This window comes from Odocoileus virginianus, chromosome 30, assembly GCF_023699985.2.
Source record: "Odocoileus virginianus isolate 20LAN1187 ecotype Illinois chromosome 30, Ovbor_1.2, whole genome shotgun sequence".
Taxonomy (NCBI): domain Eukaryota; kingdom Metazoa; phylum Chordata; class Mammalia; order Artiodactyla; family Cervidae; genus Odocoileus; species Odocoileus virginianus.
The window spans coordinates 9,748,536-9,765,271 of record NC_069703.1 but is presented as its reverse complement, the minus strand read 5'-3'; the positions used below and the strand labels follow the sequence as shown (position 1 = coordinate 9,765,271).

At 38.5% G+C, this 16,736-nt stretch overlaps 1 protein-coding gene across 2 annotated transcripts in view; it reads right to left on the bottom strand.

The window, feature by feature from the left end:
- The window catches only part of PARD3B (par-3 family cell polarity regulator beta), a 1,140,410-nt gene that overhangs the window by 643,307 nt on the left and 480,367 nt on the right, over positions 1-16,736 (bottom strand). For both annotated transcript variants that reach the window (XM_070458512.1, XM_070458513.1), the window contains exon 3: positions 10,418-10,589. In XM_070458512.1, coding sequence (XP_070314613.1) covers positions 10,418-10,589 — 172 coding nt within the window. The remainder of the gene's footprint in view (positions 1-10,417; positions 10,590-16,736) is intronic.

Here is a 16,736-nt window from a genome sequence, read left to right as displayed (position 1 = left end):
AGGAGAAGCGGATGACAAGGGATGAGATGGTTGGATGGCATCAGCGACTCAATGGACATGAGTTTGAACAAGCTCCAGGGAGTTGGTGGTCAACAGGGAAGCCTGGCATGCTGCAGTCCATGTGGTCACAAAAAGTCAGATACGACTGAGCTACTGAATTGAACTGAACCAAGGTAAGAGACTCACTTAGTAAAATATCTTAAGTCAGCTTAAGTCTTTTTCTTCTAAGTCAAGATTGTAAGCTACTTGAGAATGAGTTCATGACTTGTCCTACTTTATATTATTCTGGTAGCCTAGCCTAATAATACATTTCATCTTTTAGGCCAGGAATAAATCATTCTTGATTAACTGAAGTCAGTGACAGGCACACCACCATCTTCTAGAGCACTGGCATCAGACAGCCTGATTTCCATTGCTATCCTCTTAAGTACGGTCATCTAAAAAGAGCAGATGTCAGTTGTGCAAATGCTGAACTCTCTGCCATAAGGGCAGTTAACTGTAATACCAAACTAAAGTCACAAGGTCAAAGGACATTATTCCTGAACTGTGACTAAAATAAGAACTTTGCCTCATGCTTTCAGATCTCTGGGGCAGAAAGTCTATTTGTTTTAAAAACATAAGGAGAGTTTAATTGATCATTACAATTATGCAGAACCAGATGACACAAAGCCATTCAGCTTGCTGTTATCCACACCATTTTTCAGAACAAATAGCGCAAAAGAATATGGAAACACAATTTTTGTCAACAGTATCAAGAAATATGACATTGAAGTAATGGCTTCTTTAATCAATGTTATCTTAAAACATTAAATACAAGTGCTATGGTTTTAAATAGGTTGTGGTAAGGCAAAAACCTACTCTCACTTATTTTCCTTAATCATGGCATATTCTATACACATACATTAAGTAATCATAGTCAAGTCTTCCATATAAACAAAAAGAAAATAAGCAAGATGTACCACATAATTTCCTGTACTTTAATTTTGCACACAGAAAAAAAAAAATACAAAGCCCCAAATTTCTTCCATCTGTAAAGGAGTTTGAGGAATTTAATGAAAAGTCTTTTATTTCTACAGAAAAGCAATAAGAACTTTTCTGATATTTTTAAAAGGTCACCTGTATTTTCTGATAGCTATCAAGATTTTCTCATTAAGCTTATGAACAAACAAAATGAGTACCATTTTGTGTGTACCACATGATGGATGCAGGGTTTCAATGATAAGTTGACAGGGTGTGGTGGTGATATCTGGGAGGCTGTCTTATTTTATCTAGTAAACATTAAAAAAAGGGTAAACACAAGAGAGATAGCTTTTCTTAAGGCAATTGCTAAGCAAAGGCTGTTACCTTTCCTTATCACCTTGGGATGTGAGAATGAGCAGATCAAGCTGTTTCAGTATTTCCTACTTTCATGGGGCCAAATCAAGATCTTAGTAAAATTTCAGAATGGGTATAGAGCAAGGAAATAAGCAAATGTGTGTATATTGGGTTGTAATTCATCACATGGCTTTATCAGATAAAGCAAATGAGAAAACCCTGAGCCAGTCATGAAAGCGTGTCCAACTCTGAGTGACTTGTCCTTAAGATGGATCTTCTGTAAATAATTAAATTAGTGGGTTTCCACCCCCCTCCTGTCCATCTGGGCAGAATGAGGAAAAATAAAAGTGCATGTGAGCACATGCACACACACAGACATACACGCATACAGAGAAAAAGTCCCAAAGTCTAAACCATACATTAAAATTGTTAGTGCAAAAAAAGCTTTACCATGTTTTAAATGGTTAGCAAGATTCTTGAATTTCTAATTGCAAAAGAAAATCAGCAGGGTTATTATAAATAATTTGCTTAAGTGTGATTAGAAATGTATGAGAAATGTAATCTATTTTATGGCCACAAAGATTTCTATTTATAAAAATCTGAGTCACACTGTTCAGAAATTTTTAATACAGATGAATAATTAGAAAGCATTCTGTGACAGACATGTGAAACCCAACTAGGCTCTAAAACAGAACAGTTGTATTGAGAGAATGAGGGTTATTCTTCTTGGCCCTGTTGACTGTCCCAGAGCACCTGAATAACAGAGAGTTGAGAGTGGTTATGAGAAAGGTAGATGGGAGTTGTAGCGAGGGTTAGGGAAGGGAGGAAAAAAAAGACTATGGGTTTGTGTGTTGGGAAGCAGGAGGAAGAGGACATTTTCTTTCTTTTATTATAAGGCCAAACCAAAAATTACTTTATCAGTGGTCCAGGGAACTACAAGGTGAGTATGACAGCATAGCTGAAATTATTTTCACTAGTCAGGGACTAGGCCTCTGCAAACAGAGTTTCACTGGGCTTACTATTAAAAGCAATCTGCAAAAGAGGCTTGAAAACCCAGGGGTCTAATATCAAGCGAGCAGTAGGAAGGTGACCTTTCATTCCGTTTGTTTACGAGAGGATCTGCAGACTGTCTCAGTGTGGGCCCAGCATCAGCAAGAGGCCAAAGGGGAGATGGTGAACTCAATGGGGTTTTTTGTTTGTTTGTTTTTTGAGGTCATATAATCAATGTAGAAAATACAGCCAGAAAAGAACAAGAAGGAAAGCTTGGTTTTTAGGTACTGTCTTACATTTTTGGGATAAACGGCTAAATGCAAATTCCCTTCAGTATTTTTTTTTAGTAGAGTACAGCCAACTTACTACCAATTTAGGTACTGAATTTAGCCATTAGACATAGCACACAAAATTAAAGGAAAGAGACAAAAGGAGAACTGAGCAGTTGAAAAAAAGGATAAAATTAAAAGATGAATTGGATAGAAAATAGAAAAATAAAAGTAGTTCTATTAGGATAATGATTTTTAAATTTTTTTCCTCGCTTAACATTTAATAATTCAATAAATAATGTCTCACTTAAAACTTTCATAAGAATATAGAATATCTTTAAGTAAAACTCATATGCTATTTTTGCAAAATGCTATGAACTGATTGCTCATCTATGAAGTGTGTTCACGTTGACCATTCATCTGCTGTTACTCAGAATGCAATCCCAGGCATATTGAAAACTTCATATTTCAACTCTCATTCACATTTGTACTTCACTAACACAACAGAAATTATTCCTGTGTAGCAATTACCTTTTAATATTTGATAGCAGCTGCTTGTCTTTAGATACTGATTTAATTCTTTCATTTAACCAAATACCTCAGGCCCTTTCCAGAGTATTAAACTTAAAAAAAAAAAAAAAATCAAGGTTTAACCTGACTTTCCCAGTACCACCTCCTTCTCCAGCAACTTTTCACCTACTCTGAAAACAAAGTATAATAAAACCCAAAACAGCAGCAAAATAATGGTGCCAGAAATGGGTTAGAACACTGTGACCTCCTTAGTCCTGATTTAGTTACCGTAATAGCAGAAAAGCATGCACACACTTTCTAGACTACATGGCTATGACTGATTGATGATAGTCTGGCAAGGTTACCATAGCTAATTACAACATCATTCATCTAAGCCTACATGAGAAAAAATACCCAACTCCCAGGGAAGACAAAAGAAAGCTATTCTATAGCTGTTAACTTTTGAATAATCAGCCCCAACAGGAAACAAATAGGATGAAACTCAATGACCAAATGATGACTTATGGATTCATCCAAGCAAATAACCTCAGTTCCCTAGTCATTTCAACTTAGGGTTTCATCACCTACAGCAGAGAGCTTCCAGTAACAAGGAACCCTCACAGACTTGGGTGCTTTGTAGTCAGAACTCAAAGGCTCCGGCAGAAGCATGGCCCAGCCCTGAGCTTTCATTTTGCTATGTGTGTGGTGTGACTGTGTTTGTCTAGGATCAGATGCCAACACTTAAACTCACATTATGGACACAGCAGCTACTTACACACTGCAGTCTAATTAAAGGAATAAACTTCCTCCTCCTTTTTTTTCCTGAAGATCAGTGCCATAAAAGGATTTGGTTTCTTTAAAAAAATCATACAAACGATCCCATATGTTCCCTTATGCAGTAAATTGGTCAAAATCGGATAGAAAATGGCCACAATTTCCAGCCTAATCTACAGCTATAACATATTATCTGGGAACTACTGAAAGCAAAGAGAGGAGAACTCAAGGTTTTGAAAATAATTATATCATAACAAACACAGAATCATAATTTTCATTTCGGTTTTGGAGCACAAATACACACGGAAAGAATAAAGCATCTGAGGCACCTTTCAGCTTTCAAGTCTGAAATGCAAGAATCACTTTCAAATAGAAAGTACCTCATCTTCAAAGTTTGACGTACAAGAGGAGAATAAAGCTAATATTCATTGCAACTCCAAATTTTAATCAGGTTGCTTTATATCTGGGTGATGTAGATCACAAGAGTGGCAACAACAAAGTTTAAAGTACTTTTTATCCCGATACACTGTTTAAATTGCACTACTAAAATAATTACAATGAAAGAGATTTTCCCATGGAAGCTTAGTACAAATTTCAGTCAAGAATACTGAGAAATGTTACCAAAATTTCCAAATAAAAATTGTAATTAACGGAGGCCATAGGATAGAAATTGACGGGGGCATGGAGTCAGGTTCAAATTCAGCTTGGAATTAATGAAACTCTTCTGGGACGGTCATAGCTCATTAGAGAAAGAAAGGCCTATTTTACAGATGAGAAAACTATGGCCCAGGGAGCTCCAGTAGTGACACATAAAGAAGTAACCCGTGTGGTCTCAGCTCAGAATATTCACGTCTATAGAATATCAAGTGTGTCCTGGTTTATTCTTGGTTTGGAAAAATGCAATAAATGACTTGTCTGGACACAAAGATCGAATACTGTAGTCTGGGACTGACTCCATATCATTGGTTTTCAAGGGACAAAAATTGGGTCAACCTTGGACTACGGCCTCATGAGGTCTTTTGGGGAACAGAAGAAGGTCAGTTACCATTGATCATAAAGTCAGCATAAGGATTAGTAGCTGAAAGGCTAAAACTCACTCTTCCAAACATCAAGTTAAGTGTCCTCAATAACTTGTCTTATTTGCAGATGGTTCTACATGAAAATACATGAAATGTCAAAAAGTACAAAAGTATCCACAATATGGGGAAATATTACCCAGGTGTTGCAAATATTATCATATTTGTTTTAGTGCAATTTTCCCCCCTCAAATACACACACACACACACACACACACACACACACGCAAGCACATGTGTGAGAACACACACGGAGTGAAGAAACAGGAGAAAATTCATTTCTGACACAGAAGGTTTTACAAGTAATTTTCTTCATCTGAATTTTCTAGTCTTTATTTCCTTATTAGCCTTTTTATTTACAGCTATTCACAGTATCTATTTATTAATTTATACTCTATCACAATTCAAAAAGAACATAAGGTGTTATTGTATTCCATTTAGTATGAAAATAATCAGATAATTGAAACCTACAAAACTAATCTAAAAAAATGTCATGGAACTGAAAGCCAAGAAATGTATTATGGTTCCAATTTTACTCTTTTAACCGACTAGTTATTTGACATCAGAGCACACACCAATCTCTCTAAGCTTTCACTTGGTCATTTGTAAAATAATGCTAATTGTATAGAAAAGTGTTATTATGAAATTCTATAGAATTGTCTATTAGAAGACCAGCTTTTCACAAAGTTGCTCTAAAAGGTGCTAACAATTCTTTTGATTGAAGGGAAGTTTCTTTGCTGTAAGACTTCTAAATGATATTAAAATTCTCTATTGCCTACTCAACAGCCCTCTGCATCCCTTTCTGCCCTGTTAGCATAACCAATCATATGTGTTCAAAGAGTGGATGTGAATAAATTAGAATAGCACCCAGAACTTAGGTGCCCAATAAATGTTATTAACTAGAATCAAATGTCTGCTGAAATTCCAAAATGTGTTAAGTACCATAGGGTTCTGCATATAAGACCTGGAAAATTCCTAAACTAGATGATTCTAAAGTCTAAACGACCCTGTGGATATGATTCTTTGCTTTTCTATCTGGTGTTTGTTTGACCGTCCCTTTTATTAAATAGATTCTCAGGTTAGCAATCATTAGTCTACACAGTAAAATGCACTGGTCAACTTCAGAAACATTAAAATCTTGAAGTGCTAGAAAGATTTGCTAGGTAGGGCTGAGTCAAAACTTAGTCATTCAGCATTACATTAGAAAATCCATTAGAAAATAAATGGTAGGAAATAATTTAGATGAATGAAGTTGGAATTATGTGGTAGCCCACTTGATTTAACATTTGTCTTACAAACTAAAAAATTTTAATATGTACCCCATTAGCTTACATAGGGTGCATGACTATGAATTCCTTTCTGTCAGTAGAAAATTTATTCATCTTTGTATCCCTTATTGAATAATTAAGAAATAGATTTATGGCACATTTACCATACTGTCTTGAAGATTTGGATGAAGTTTCACAAACAAGGTCATGTTTGAAATTGAGTTTAAAGGTGCATACAATTTCACCAAGTTGAAAAGAGGCAAAGGAAAGGAAATTCTAACTACAAAACAGAAGTTTGAAAGAAAGTAGCAAACAGTGAATGGCAAGCCATTTCTGGGGTTTCCCAAGTGACTCAGTGGTAAAGAATCCATCTGCCAATGTAGGAAACACAGGGGACATGGATTTGATCCCTGGGTTGGGAAGAAGCCTGGAGGAGGAAATGGCAACCCACTCCAGTATTCCTGCCTATGAAATCCCATGGACAGAGGAGCCTGGTGGTTTACAGTCCACAGGGCTGCAAAAGAGTCAGACATGACAGTGACTAAAAACAACAAGTGGCTTCTGTTAGCTTGAGTCCCTGAAAACAAACTTTCTGCATTTTCTCTGTATAAGTTATTTCATCTTGGGAGATGAAGAAAAAAAAAGGTAGGGCCAACCACTGTCTGCATGTATGTGAGGAAGGTTGTGAATCTTTAGTAGGATACTGTAGATGATGAACTTGTATTGGAAAAAGATATAAAAATTATACTGCATGTTGAGTACATTTTTATTTCAATATCAGTAAAACCTACACTACTGGTAATTCAGTTCAGTTCAGTTGCTCAGTTGTGTCCGACTCTTTGCAACCCCTTGAATCGCAGCACACCAGGCCTCCCTGTCCATCACCAATTCCCGGAGCTTACTCAGACTCACGTCCATCGAGTCGGAGATGCCATCCAGCCATTTCATCCTTTGTCGTCCCCTTCTCCTCCTGCCCCCAATCCCTCCCAGCATCAGGGTCTTTTCCAATGAGTCAACTCTTCACATGAGGTGGACAAAGTACTGGAGTTTCAGCTTCAGCATTAACAATCACCAATAAAGAGAAGAACGTATTGTTTCCCAATATCTGTTAAACTGTGTCTCTTTAAGTAAGAATAAGCATGTGAACAAATCATGGTTAAATTCCCCATTGTCAACAATGGATCTCAAGAGTGAGAAAACTCAGGAGAATCAGCCCCACGTCTGCTGTACCGGCCTGGGCCAAGGAGTCCCATGCGAAGTAGAACCAGTTCCAGAAGCCTCTGAGAGCTGAGTAGGGAAGCATAGAGGATGGGCTGGGGGTTGGCATTTTATTTGCCTTCCATGATGATGAATACTTAGAACACACTTGCTACTCCTCCTCCTCCTAGAGCCCTCCCCCCCTGCCCAATTCGTCTTCTAAACAAGGGCTCAGGGTGGGCCTGGCAGTACAAGCAGACCACCCCTCAGAAGAGTTCCTCATGGACCCTGCATCTGCTCCCAAGTAGAGCCCCCATCCCTCTGTGCCAAGCCATAACCACACCCTGCCCTGAAGACAGGGAAGGGAAAACAGAATGGGCAGATACCAAAGCTGGTGGCTTGGCTTCAGTCTTTTATTTCTCTATCTGAGAAACACAATGATCTTTTTTTTTTTGCTTTGCTTTTAAAATTCTAGAAATGTAAAGTGCAGGTCTGAGAGAACCATGAGAGTAGACAAGGGATGATTTCTTCATCATTCATCCTTGCCCAGATTTCTCCATCTAATTCCAAGGGACCATCTGTATCAGCTCGCTAACGAGTTTGGACACGGTCCTCCTCACAGTGGGAAGCTGCTGCAAGTAGTTTAAACAGAGGAGTTATCTAATCAGATTTGTGATTTAGGAAGGCCACTCTGGAGAGGCAGGGATTGGGGAAAGCAGGTGTGGTACAGAAAGAGGTCAGTCTGAGGCCTCTGCAGTATCACGAGCCTACTGCAGATCGATGTGAAAGCTCTGGCCTGCTTCAGTGCTCCTGGACATGAAGGCTAAAGAAAGTGCAGATGATGAGAAAAAAAAGGAGAAACAGGCGCCATCTCCACCGTTTCAGACTGAATGGCTGGAAGGCAATACTGACCACCCAGCAGTAAAGGCTGGCCAATTTCACCATTTCATCTATGACACTAATTGAGATGGGATTTGACGCCAAGGGGTTAAGTATTTTCAGGATTTGGCGTATATTATCAATACATTCTTTTACAAATAGCATATGAAAGACAGCACAGCACAATTATTCCTGACCTGGAAACAGCAAGGGTTCAAATCCTAAGTTCGCCACCTAACAGCTATGTGACTTTGGAGGAGTTACATAACTGCTCAATGCCTGTTTCCTCATCTCTTAAATAAGGGAGATAATAGAACCTAACTGAGTATCCTGAGGCTCGAATAAGTTGACAGGAGTACAGGGTTTAGAATACTTGGTGCATTGCCTTGAGGTCTGTGCCTAGAATAAAATTACCACTGAATATATATTATTCTCTGTGTCTGATCCAAAATGAGTATTGAAGAAGCAGAAAGTCCACTTTCAAAGATATGGAATTTCAACTTGCTTTTCTTTCTACATTGAACATTGTATTGCTCAGATGGTTCAATAAAAGAAGCTGAAAAAGCTAAAGAAAAATAACTTTTTTTTAAACCTGAGAAAGCTCATAAGAGAAAGGTGAAAAAACAAATTCTCAGGCACAGGCAGTACTCTGAGGTTGAGACTTTTGAAGACCACAGAGCTTGCTTATAAATAGAATATTAAAAACAAGCAAGAGCAATTTTCTCCTTTCGTCTTCCCTTATTGCCTAATTTTCCTCCCATACTATTTGCATAATGGATAAAAAGGCATCCATTATGCAAATGAACGATAGGGCTGTGAGGTTGCTGAAGCCACAAACCTAGCTCCAGATGAAAAGAAGATGCCACTAAGCCCTTCAATGTCTGCAGTCCAGCAGAAACTGCTCTGCTAGCTTGGTTTCCAAAAGATAGAGGGAAATTATGAAGATGACAGGTCATTCATTTCCACTTGGTTTATTTTAAAAGGGGTACTATAGATGCTTTCCAGAAAATCAGTACAAAATATATAGATACTTAGTATCCTGGCATGTAAAATAAACTTTACAATATATTTTGTTTCAAATGGCAAAAATTACACTATGTACAGTCTTTACAATTTTAAGCATATGCTTTGCATAAAAACAACCTCTGTTCTAGCTTTAGAATTAACCTATAACCGGTGCTTGGAGTGTTCGCAAAATGTATGCATACATTCAATACGAATAAAAAGTGGTTTTAAGTAACACAATATTAGTGGATTTTCAAAACTTTATGCTTTAAACTGACCTAAAATTATCTTTAAGAGTTATTACCACAATTGACATTATTTATCTTGGAGTCAGAAATTCACTAAAATTTTAGAAGAATGTTTATTTTCTCTTTCTACCAACACCTTCAAAACAAATGTAACAAATGAGCATTCTGAACAGAATCACTTGCCTGGAATAAATCAGTAGGACAGAAATAAAAAACTAACTTCAAAATGTTTCTCCCCAAATCTTGAGATACACAGTTGGTGGAGAAGAAAGTGGCTAAAACAGAAAGTGATCTTTTATCTCTAGCCTGGAATCCTTGATAACGCTTAGGTTTTTTTCCAAGCAACTTTTTCCTCAGGGACTTTTAAACACATTTAAGTGGTCCTCACATGCTATGGGCTTCCCTGTTGGCTCAGATGGTAAAGGATCTGCCTGAAATGCAGGAGACCTGGGTTTGATCCCTGGGTTGGAAAGATCCCCTGGAGGAGGGCAATGGCAACCCACTCCAGTATTCATGCCCAGAGAATCCCTTGGACGAGCCTGGGGGGCTACAGTCCATGGGGTCACAAAGAGTCGGACATGACCGAGCGACTCAGTACACATAGCACATATATGCTATTGATGAAGCTCCTCATTTACAGTCTAACTCCTCCCCTGTCAGTTCAAGGATATGCAATTCAGATTCACCTGCAATTCAAGAAGAAACTGCATCCATTGCTTGAGCATCAGCAGCTGTAAAGATCTATGTAAAAAATAATTTAGAGAAAGACAGTCCACATTTAAAGGCAAACATTAACAGGGTCAGTCATAAAGTGGAAGCAACTCATAGACAGCAAGATGATGTATTTCAACCAGATGAAAAGCAGATGACTTAAAAAATGCACCTACCTAATTTCAGAGCAGAAGGGGTTACTTCAATTTCCCCACCGACTGGTTTGAACGCAGCCAGTTGGGCAGCCACTTCCGTCTCAAAAGCATCTGGGCTCTGCCGGCTTGCGGGGTTTCCACTGGGGCTCTCAATCTTGTGGAGTGCTTCTTGCTCGTCAAACACAGCAATCAGCTACAAACAAATCCAGTAACACTAATTACTTCGTAGGACACGCATATCACATGGACACTATCTAGCTGGTTGTGATCTTTATTTCCTTTTTTTTTTTTTTAAAGACCTCTTAAAACTGAAAACTTTAATGTTACTGTATCACAACTCTTAATTCAATATCATGTCTGAAGGGGTCACGGTCAGGAAATAATTAACAGTTTGTTTGTATATTTCTGGAATAGAGATCCAGTTCCGGTTAAACTTCTGGAAGGAATGAAATGGCCCACTCCTCCCCTCACTTTCTTTTCTAATGTGCCTAACAGGACATTAGTATCTCTTTGTTTTAAGAATATTGTCAAACATGAAAGCTGAATATGCAGAATGTGAACAACAGACTTACACGGTAGAAGAGAACATTCCAGTGTCAAAGAGCTACAGACATGGTGAAACTGTTAACTGTCCTTTTAGACACAACCATAATAAACAGAGTCATACATACATGTGTATGTTATACACAATCTGTGCTTATCTTGTGCACGTAGTTTTCCCATTTGTATTCATGCCTGTAATTTTGGTCTTTTCCTTCATGACTAACTCCATGTTGACTGGCTTAAGTCCAATGAAACTAAACATCAGGGCTTTAATCATCCCAATCTTCATCTCAAATCTATTTCATATAAGAACTAGGTGTCTCATCATTACTATAAAAACCAATAATTGTCAGTCTCCAAGTCATTTGTTTTACAATATGGGCAACATTCAATAATCAAGTAATTGTGCAAACATTACTAGATAAATGGCAAAGACAGCCCCGAATGAATCTACATTTTTGGCCAGCAAACAGCACCATGATAGAAACGTCCAATGTCTCTCATTGGACAAGTGGAAAAGTGCAAAGCTGATGTGGAAAAGTCCAAATGGGAGTGCAGTAGGTGGCTCAGGGAAGTTACTGTCAATCCAATAAAATGCAGTCTACAAAATGCAAATCTAGAAAACTGCTAGTAAATCTTTAGGTATTTTCATTCATTAAATAAAACAAACCTGCTTATCATTCAAACATTTTTCAGGTAAGGCATTTAAAGCCCCATTCATAGGGAACCTTGTTGGCAATAGTATTAATAACACCAGTGCAGGGCTAACCAATCAAAGCATCATAAACTCAAGTTCAGTCTTTCAAAAGAAATGAATACAATTAGGGCTATGCAAATTGGCTATTCAAAAATAATTTTCATAATTGACTACTCATTTCCAGTATGGAGACTTCTTTAATTGGAAAACCCAACAATCCTCTCACCACAGGAAAAAAATGCTACTCCCAAGGCATTATTTTTAATTCTTGAAATTGAGCACATACATTTTCTATTTTTAATTGGTAGCACTGATGAACCGATTTGAGATAAGACTTAAATGGATTAATAATGAAAGATTATTCTAGTATAAAAATAATCAGGAGAACTATATCTTTCTAATCATCTGGCCAAAATGAAGAGTTTAACACTTTAAATCCTGAAAAGAAAAATAAAACCAACTTTTAAGCTGTGATAGAAGTGCTATTTTCATCACTATTTTGGTGACATGATTTCAAGTTTTGCATGTTGGTGAATTCTATCTCATACTTGTAATATTCATTTTAATATATTAATCAACAAGGCAAAGTGGCTTATTTTACTGGTACTACAAACAGTTTTGCGTAAGTTTTTCTTCTTGCTACACCTTTAAGTCTTAGTGTATCCTATGCACCTAAAGTGATGGGGAAAAGAGACACAGAATACCAATCAGTAATGTAATCCAAAAGCTTCAAATTGGTTAACTCATAAATAAATCATTATCTATGTCTCTTACATAACCATCTCTCCTTAAGCTTCTTCACTGTTTTCTATATTATTATTATATCCACACTAGGTCACAGCATACATAGTAACAATTCTATACCTGTTTGCCTAGTGGGACCACAGGGTAGAGAAGAGATTTTGTTTCCCAAAGTGACAAACAGTAATTTGCACTAGGGGCCATTCCACCAATTCAGACCACACTGTAAGCATTTTCTGAAATGAAAGCTGTAAGAAGAGAGGCTGCCTTATGAAATATCTGCAGTTTGTCCAGGATGATGCTGTGCCCTGAAGAATGTGTATTCGACTCTTTAGAGATACAGGCAACACATGGCTTTCTCAAAGATGATAACAGTGAGACCTGGAGGCTCCCCAACTCTCATCAACTCTCTGATTTATTAATTGCTTAGTCTGTCTCCCAATCCCATGATTGACAGGAATTATCTGTGCAAACCCTCCTCTGGATTTCTGTATAAATGGGTGAAATAAAGTCTCTCCTCCTGGAAAGAAGAGAATCAATTCCTGAATCTGTGGCATCCAGACAAAGCCACTGGCACTACAGGTGCTGGCTGATAAGAGACCCTCCATTCAGTCTTCATCTCAACAGCTACAATACACCCCATTTTAGACTTGCTTCCGCCTTGATAATCAATTTAAACTCTATGTTGTAGGTCTTTGTTAGCTGGATTGCTTGATTCATCAGAACACCTACACTACTGGTGACCCAGTTCCTGGTGACAGTGTTACAGAGATACGTTAATTAATGTACACCACTGTTCTAGTCCTCAACAGAAGGCAGACTGACCTTCAAATTATCCAGTTCATGAAAAAGGCCTTCCTCCACCATTGAACCCATTCAAAATGACTTTTCCCACAGAGATGACTTGAACATTAAAAGGTGATTTATATTTTTATTAAAAACAATTCTGTAAAGATTCCATTTAGACTAAATTTCTGTGGCATGTGGAAGATTTTTCCACCAATACCATAGAGACTGCAGTAATCTACACTTTATGCAAAATGCAAGTAGGCAGTATTTAATTAGGAAGCCGTCCTCTTCTGCTGCTTGATCCATCTTCTGGGGCCCCGTCTGCTCTCCTTCTGCGATGCCAGTATTCTCATGTCATCCAGTCCAGCACTGACATTTCCCTAACACCCCATGGTCCAGAATGATATGTTCAAACAGACTTGACTTCCAATCAAAACTCCCATCCCTGCAGATCTCTCTCAGCATTTAGGCATCTAATCCCCAGATACACACAAGAAGGTCAGTCTACAAATATGCTATTAACTTTTCCATCAAAAAAACAAAACAGCCTTTTCAGGACTCACCCCTACAGATACCACCCTATTCCTCACTTTCCATCTAAAGCAGAATTTGAAAGTTGTCCACAGAGCAGTCTCCAATCTCCACCCTCCCATTCTCTTCCTGAGGCCACTCCAGCCAAGCTCTCACCCCTCTCTTCCACTGAAACCACTCTTATCAAGATCAAAAACAATCTCTACAGTGCCAAATTCAAAGTCATGTCTCTGGTTTGATTCTAGGACACAGTTGATTATTGCTTCCTTTTTAAATGACTTTCTTCACTTGCCTTCCAGGATACCACTTTTTCTCAGGTTTATCCTCAATACCCCAGCCCTTCCATTCAGCTTCCTTTTCCTCATCTCTAAAAACATTAAAAAGGCTACTCCTAAATTTGCATGGTGATTACATTTGTCTCATAGCAAAGATATAAGAGTATGCTGGTAAATCTCACACTTAAATCTCCAACACAGAGCTTCTTCCTGAACTGCAGCCTTATGTGGTCAATTGCCTAACCTAACATGAGGACATGAGTTTGAGTAAACTCTGGGAGTTGGTGATGGACAGGGAGGCCTGGCATGCTGCAATTCATGAGGTCGCAAAGAGTCGGACACGACTAAGTGAACTGAACTGAACTGAACTGAACATGAAGACTGAGTAAACCTTAATCCCTCTTCCCTTCCCTTTCTCATTATATCCCATACACCTCACACACATCCAATTTGTCAATAAATGTTAAAATATACCCAGAGCTTGACCACTTCTCACCACCTTCACTGTCACCTCTTTGGACCCAGATATCACAGCCTCTCCTATGGGTTACTGCAAGGGCTTCCTGACCCGGCTCCTTGTTTCGACACATGCTCCCTTTCCATCCATTTTCAACATGGCAGCCAGCATGACCTTGCTCAAACATAAGGTGGATTGCATCTCTCCTCTGATCAGAACCTTTCCACCTCACCTGGAATGAAGCCCAAGTCCTTCCAATGCCCTGCATGGTAACGGGCTCCCAGTGAAGGCTCTGACCTCATCTCTCCCTTGTTCTCAGGATCCTATCCTGCTCTGCCCCCTTCTTTATCCCCCTCTGTGTCTTTACATTTGCTCTTCTCTCTCCTGGAGACAGTCTTCCACCAGATACCTGCATGTCCTTTTCCTCGGTCCTTCACATCTTTATTGAAATGGCAGGCTTTCACCGGCCACACTATCTAAACTGAAATCCACTCCCACACCTCGTACACTCCCGTCATTTTTCTTCATCGCATTTCTCACCCCTCAATGCTATGTCTTTTTGTATTTGTCTTATTTATTGCCCATCTCCCTGTAAAACTCCCTAGGAAAACTTTGCTAGATTGCAAGCTCAGAGAAGACAATGATTTTTCTCAGTTTTGCTCTTTGCTGTACTCCATAGCCTAGAAAAGTGAGTTAGACATAATAGGCACCCAACATATATTTGTTAAAATGAGTGAAGTGAAGGAAAAAAAAAAAAAAATGATACCTAGTATAGCAATGAAAGGTAGCTAGATTTTTCATGTGCTTTTAGAACACTAAAATTATTTATTAATGAACAAGTATAAATGACCAATATAAACCCATATGACGCACAATGCATTCTCACCATTATTATTGTTGTCTCTGTTTTGTTATTATGGGGCAGACATTCCTTATTTTCTAGTCAACACCAGGGGAAATTGCTTCTGTTCTAGAAATGGAGATCATGTGTCTTCTCTTTCCTTTTCATGCTCATTTTTGCAAGGGAAAAATCTGCTGATTTGGTTTCTGAAGGAGTGGAAGTTTGAACTAAGGTGGATGTGGATGGAGAGATGGGCAGGGTTAGCAGTGTGGCCCCCAGACATGCCCTTGCCTAATTTCTTCTAATAGGCAACTTTGATTTGTCCGGTGTGAAGCTTCTCAATGTGTCCCAAGAAGTAGCTTAAAAACAAATGTGAGTAAATCTCCAGGGGAGTGAAAGAATAGCCTGAACTGCCATTAAGCTCAAAACTGAAGCACTCAGCTTTTATTTTACAAATTCAGGTAAACATTTACCAGCTTTCCATGTTTGACCTAACAGGAAAAGATTTTCTCTTTAATTGCCAGTAATACTAAGGCCAGGACTTCCCCTCATGGCTGGGCAGTAAAGAATCTGCCTGCAATGAAGAAGCCACAGGTTCGATTCCCGGGTTGAGAAGATCTCCTGGAGGAGGGCATGGCAACCCACTCCAGTATTCTTGCCTGGGGAATCCCATGGACAGTAGAGACTGGTGGGCTACCATCCATAGAGTCCCAAAGAGTTGGACACAACTGAAGCAAATTAGCATGCACACACAAGAAGGCAATGATCTCATGTGTTTTGCACCTGTTTTTGAGAGGTCAAACTGGAGTGTATTTCTCAGGCAAATACCTACCTTCTAAAATGAACTGAGGAAAACACATGAAAATAGACCCATTAACGTGGTATGCACATTTTGTTTTTTAATAACTACATCTCAACTGCTAATGATGATGTGTTCCCAATTAAAGACTAGGCTTAGTTTGGTAACCACATTTATCCCCTGACTACTCCTTCCCCAGTGGGTATCAGGAAGGAACATCTGAAACTAGAATTTGCCTAGAAAATAGATCATGCATAAGTTTATTTTAAAAACACAGTTCAATCTTTTTTCATATTTAACTTGTAAAGGTCAAAGTATTATAAAAATCAACAACAACAACAACTACCTCAAAGATCAAAAGGAAATAAAAGAGCTTTGGGTAATTTTCAATATCCATGACCTGGAATAACAGACATGATCAAAAGAGCCACGTGCACTTCACAATCTCACATCATCGATATCTCTTCAAGGACTCAGACCTATTTTTATACTCAAACAAGGTAAAGCTGTGTGTGTGCACGCACAGGTGTGTTTTGGGAGTGAGTGGGGTGGTGGGTGGAGGTAGAATATTACTGCCCTTGATGACATCCCTAACATGCCTTAATGCTTAGCACAGAGCCTAGTACACAATGAAAGGTTAAATGTTGATTTCTTTTCCTCCCATAGC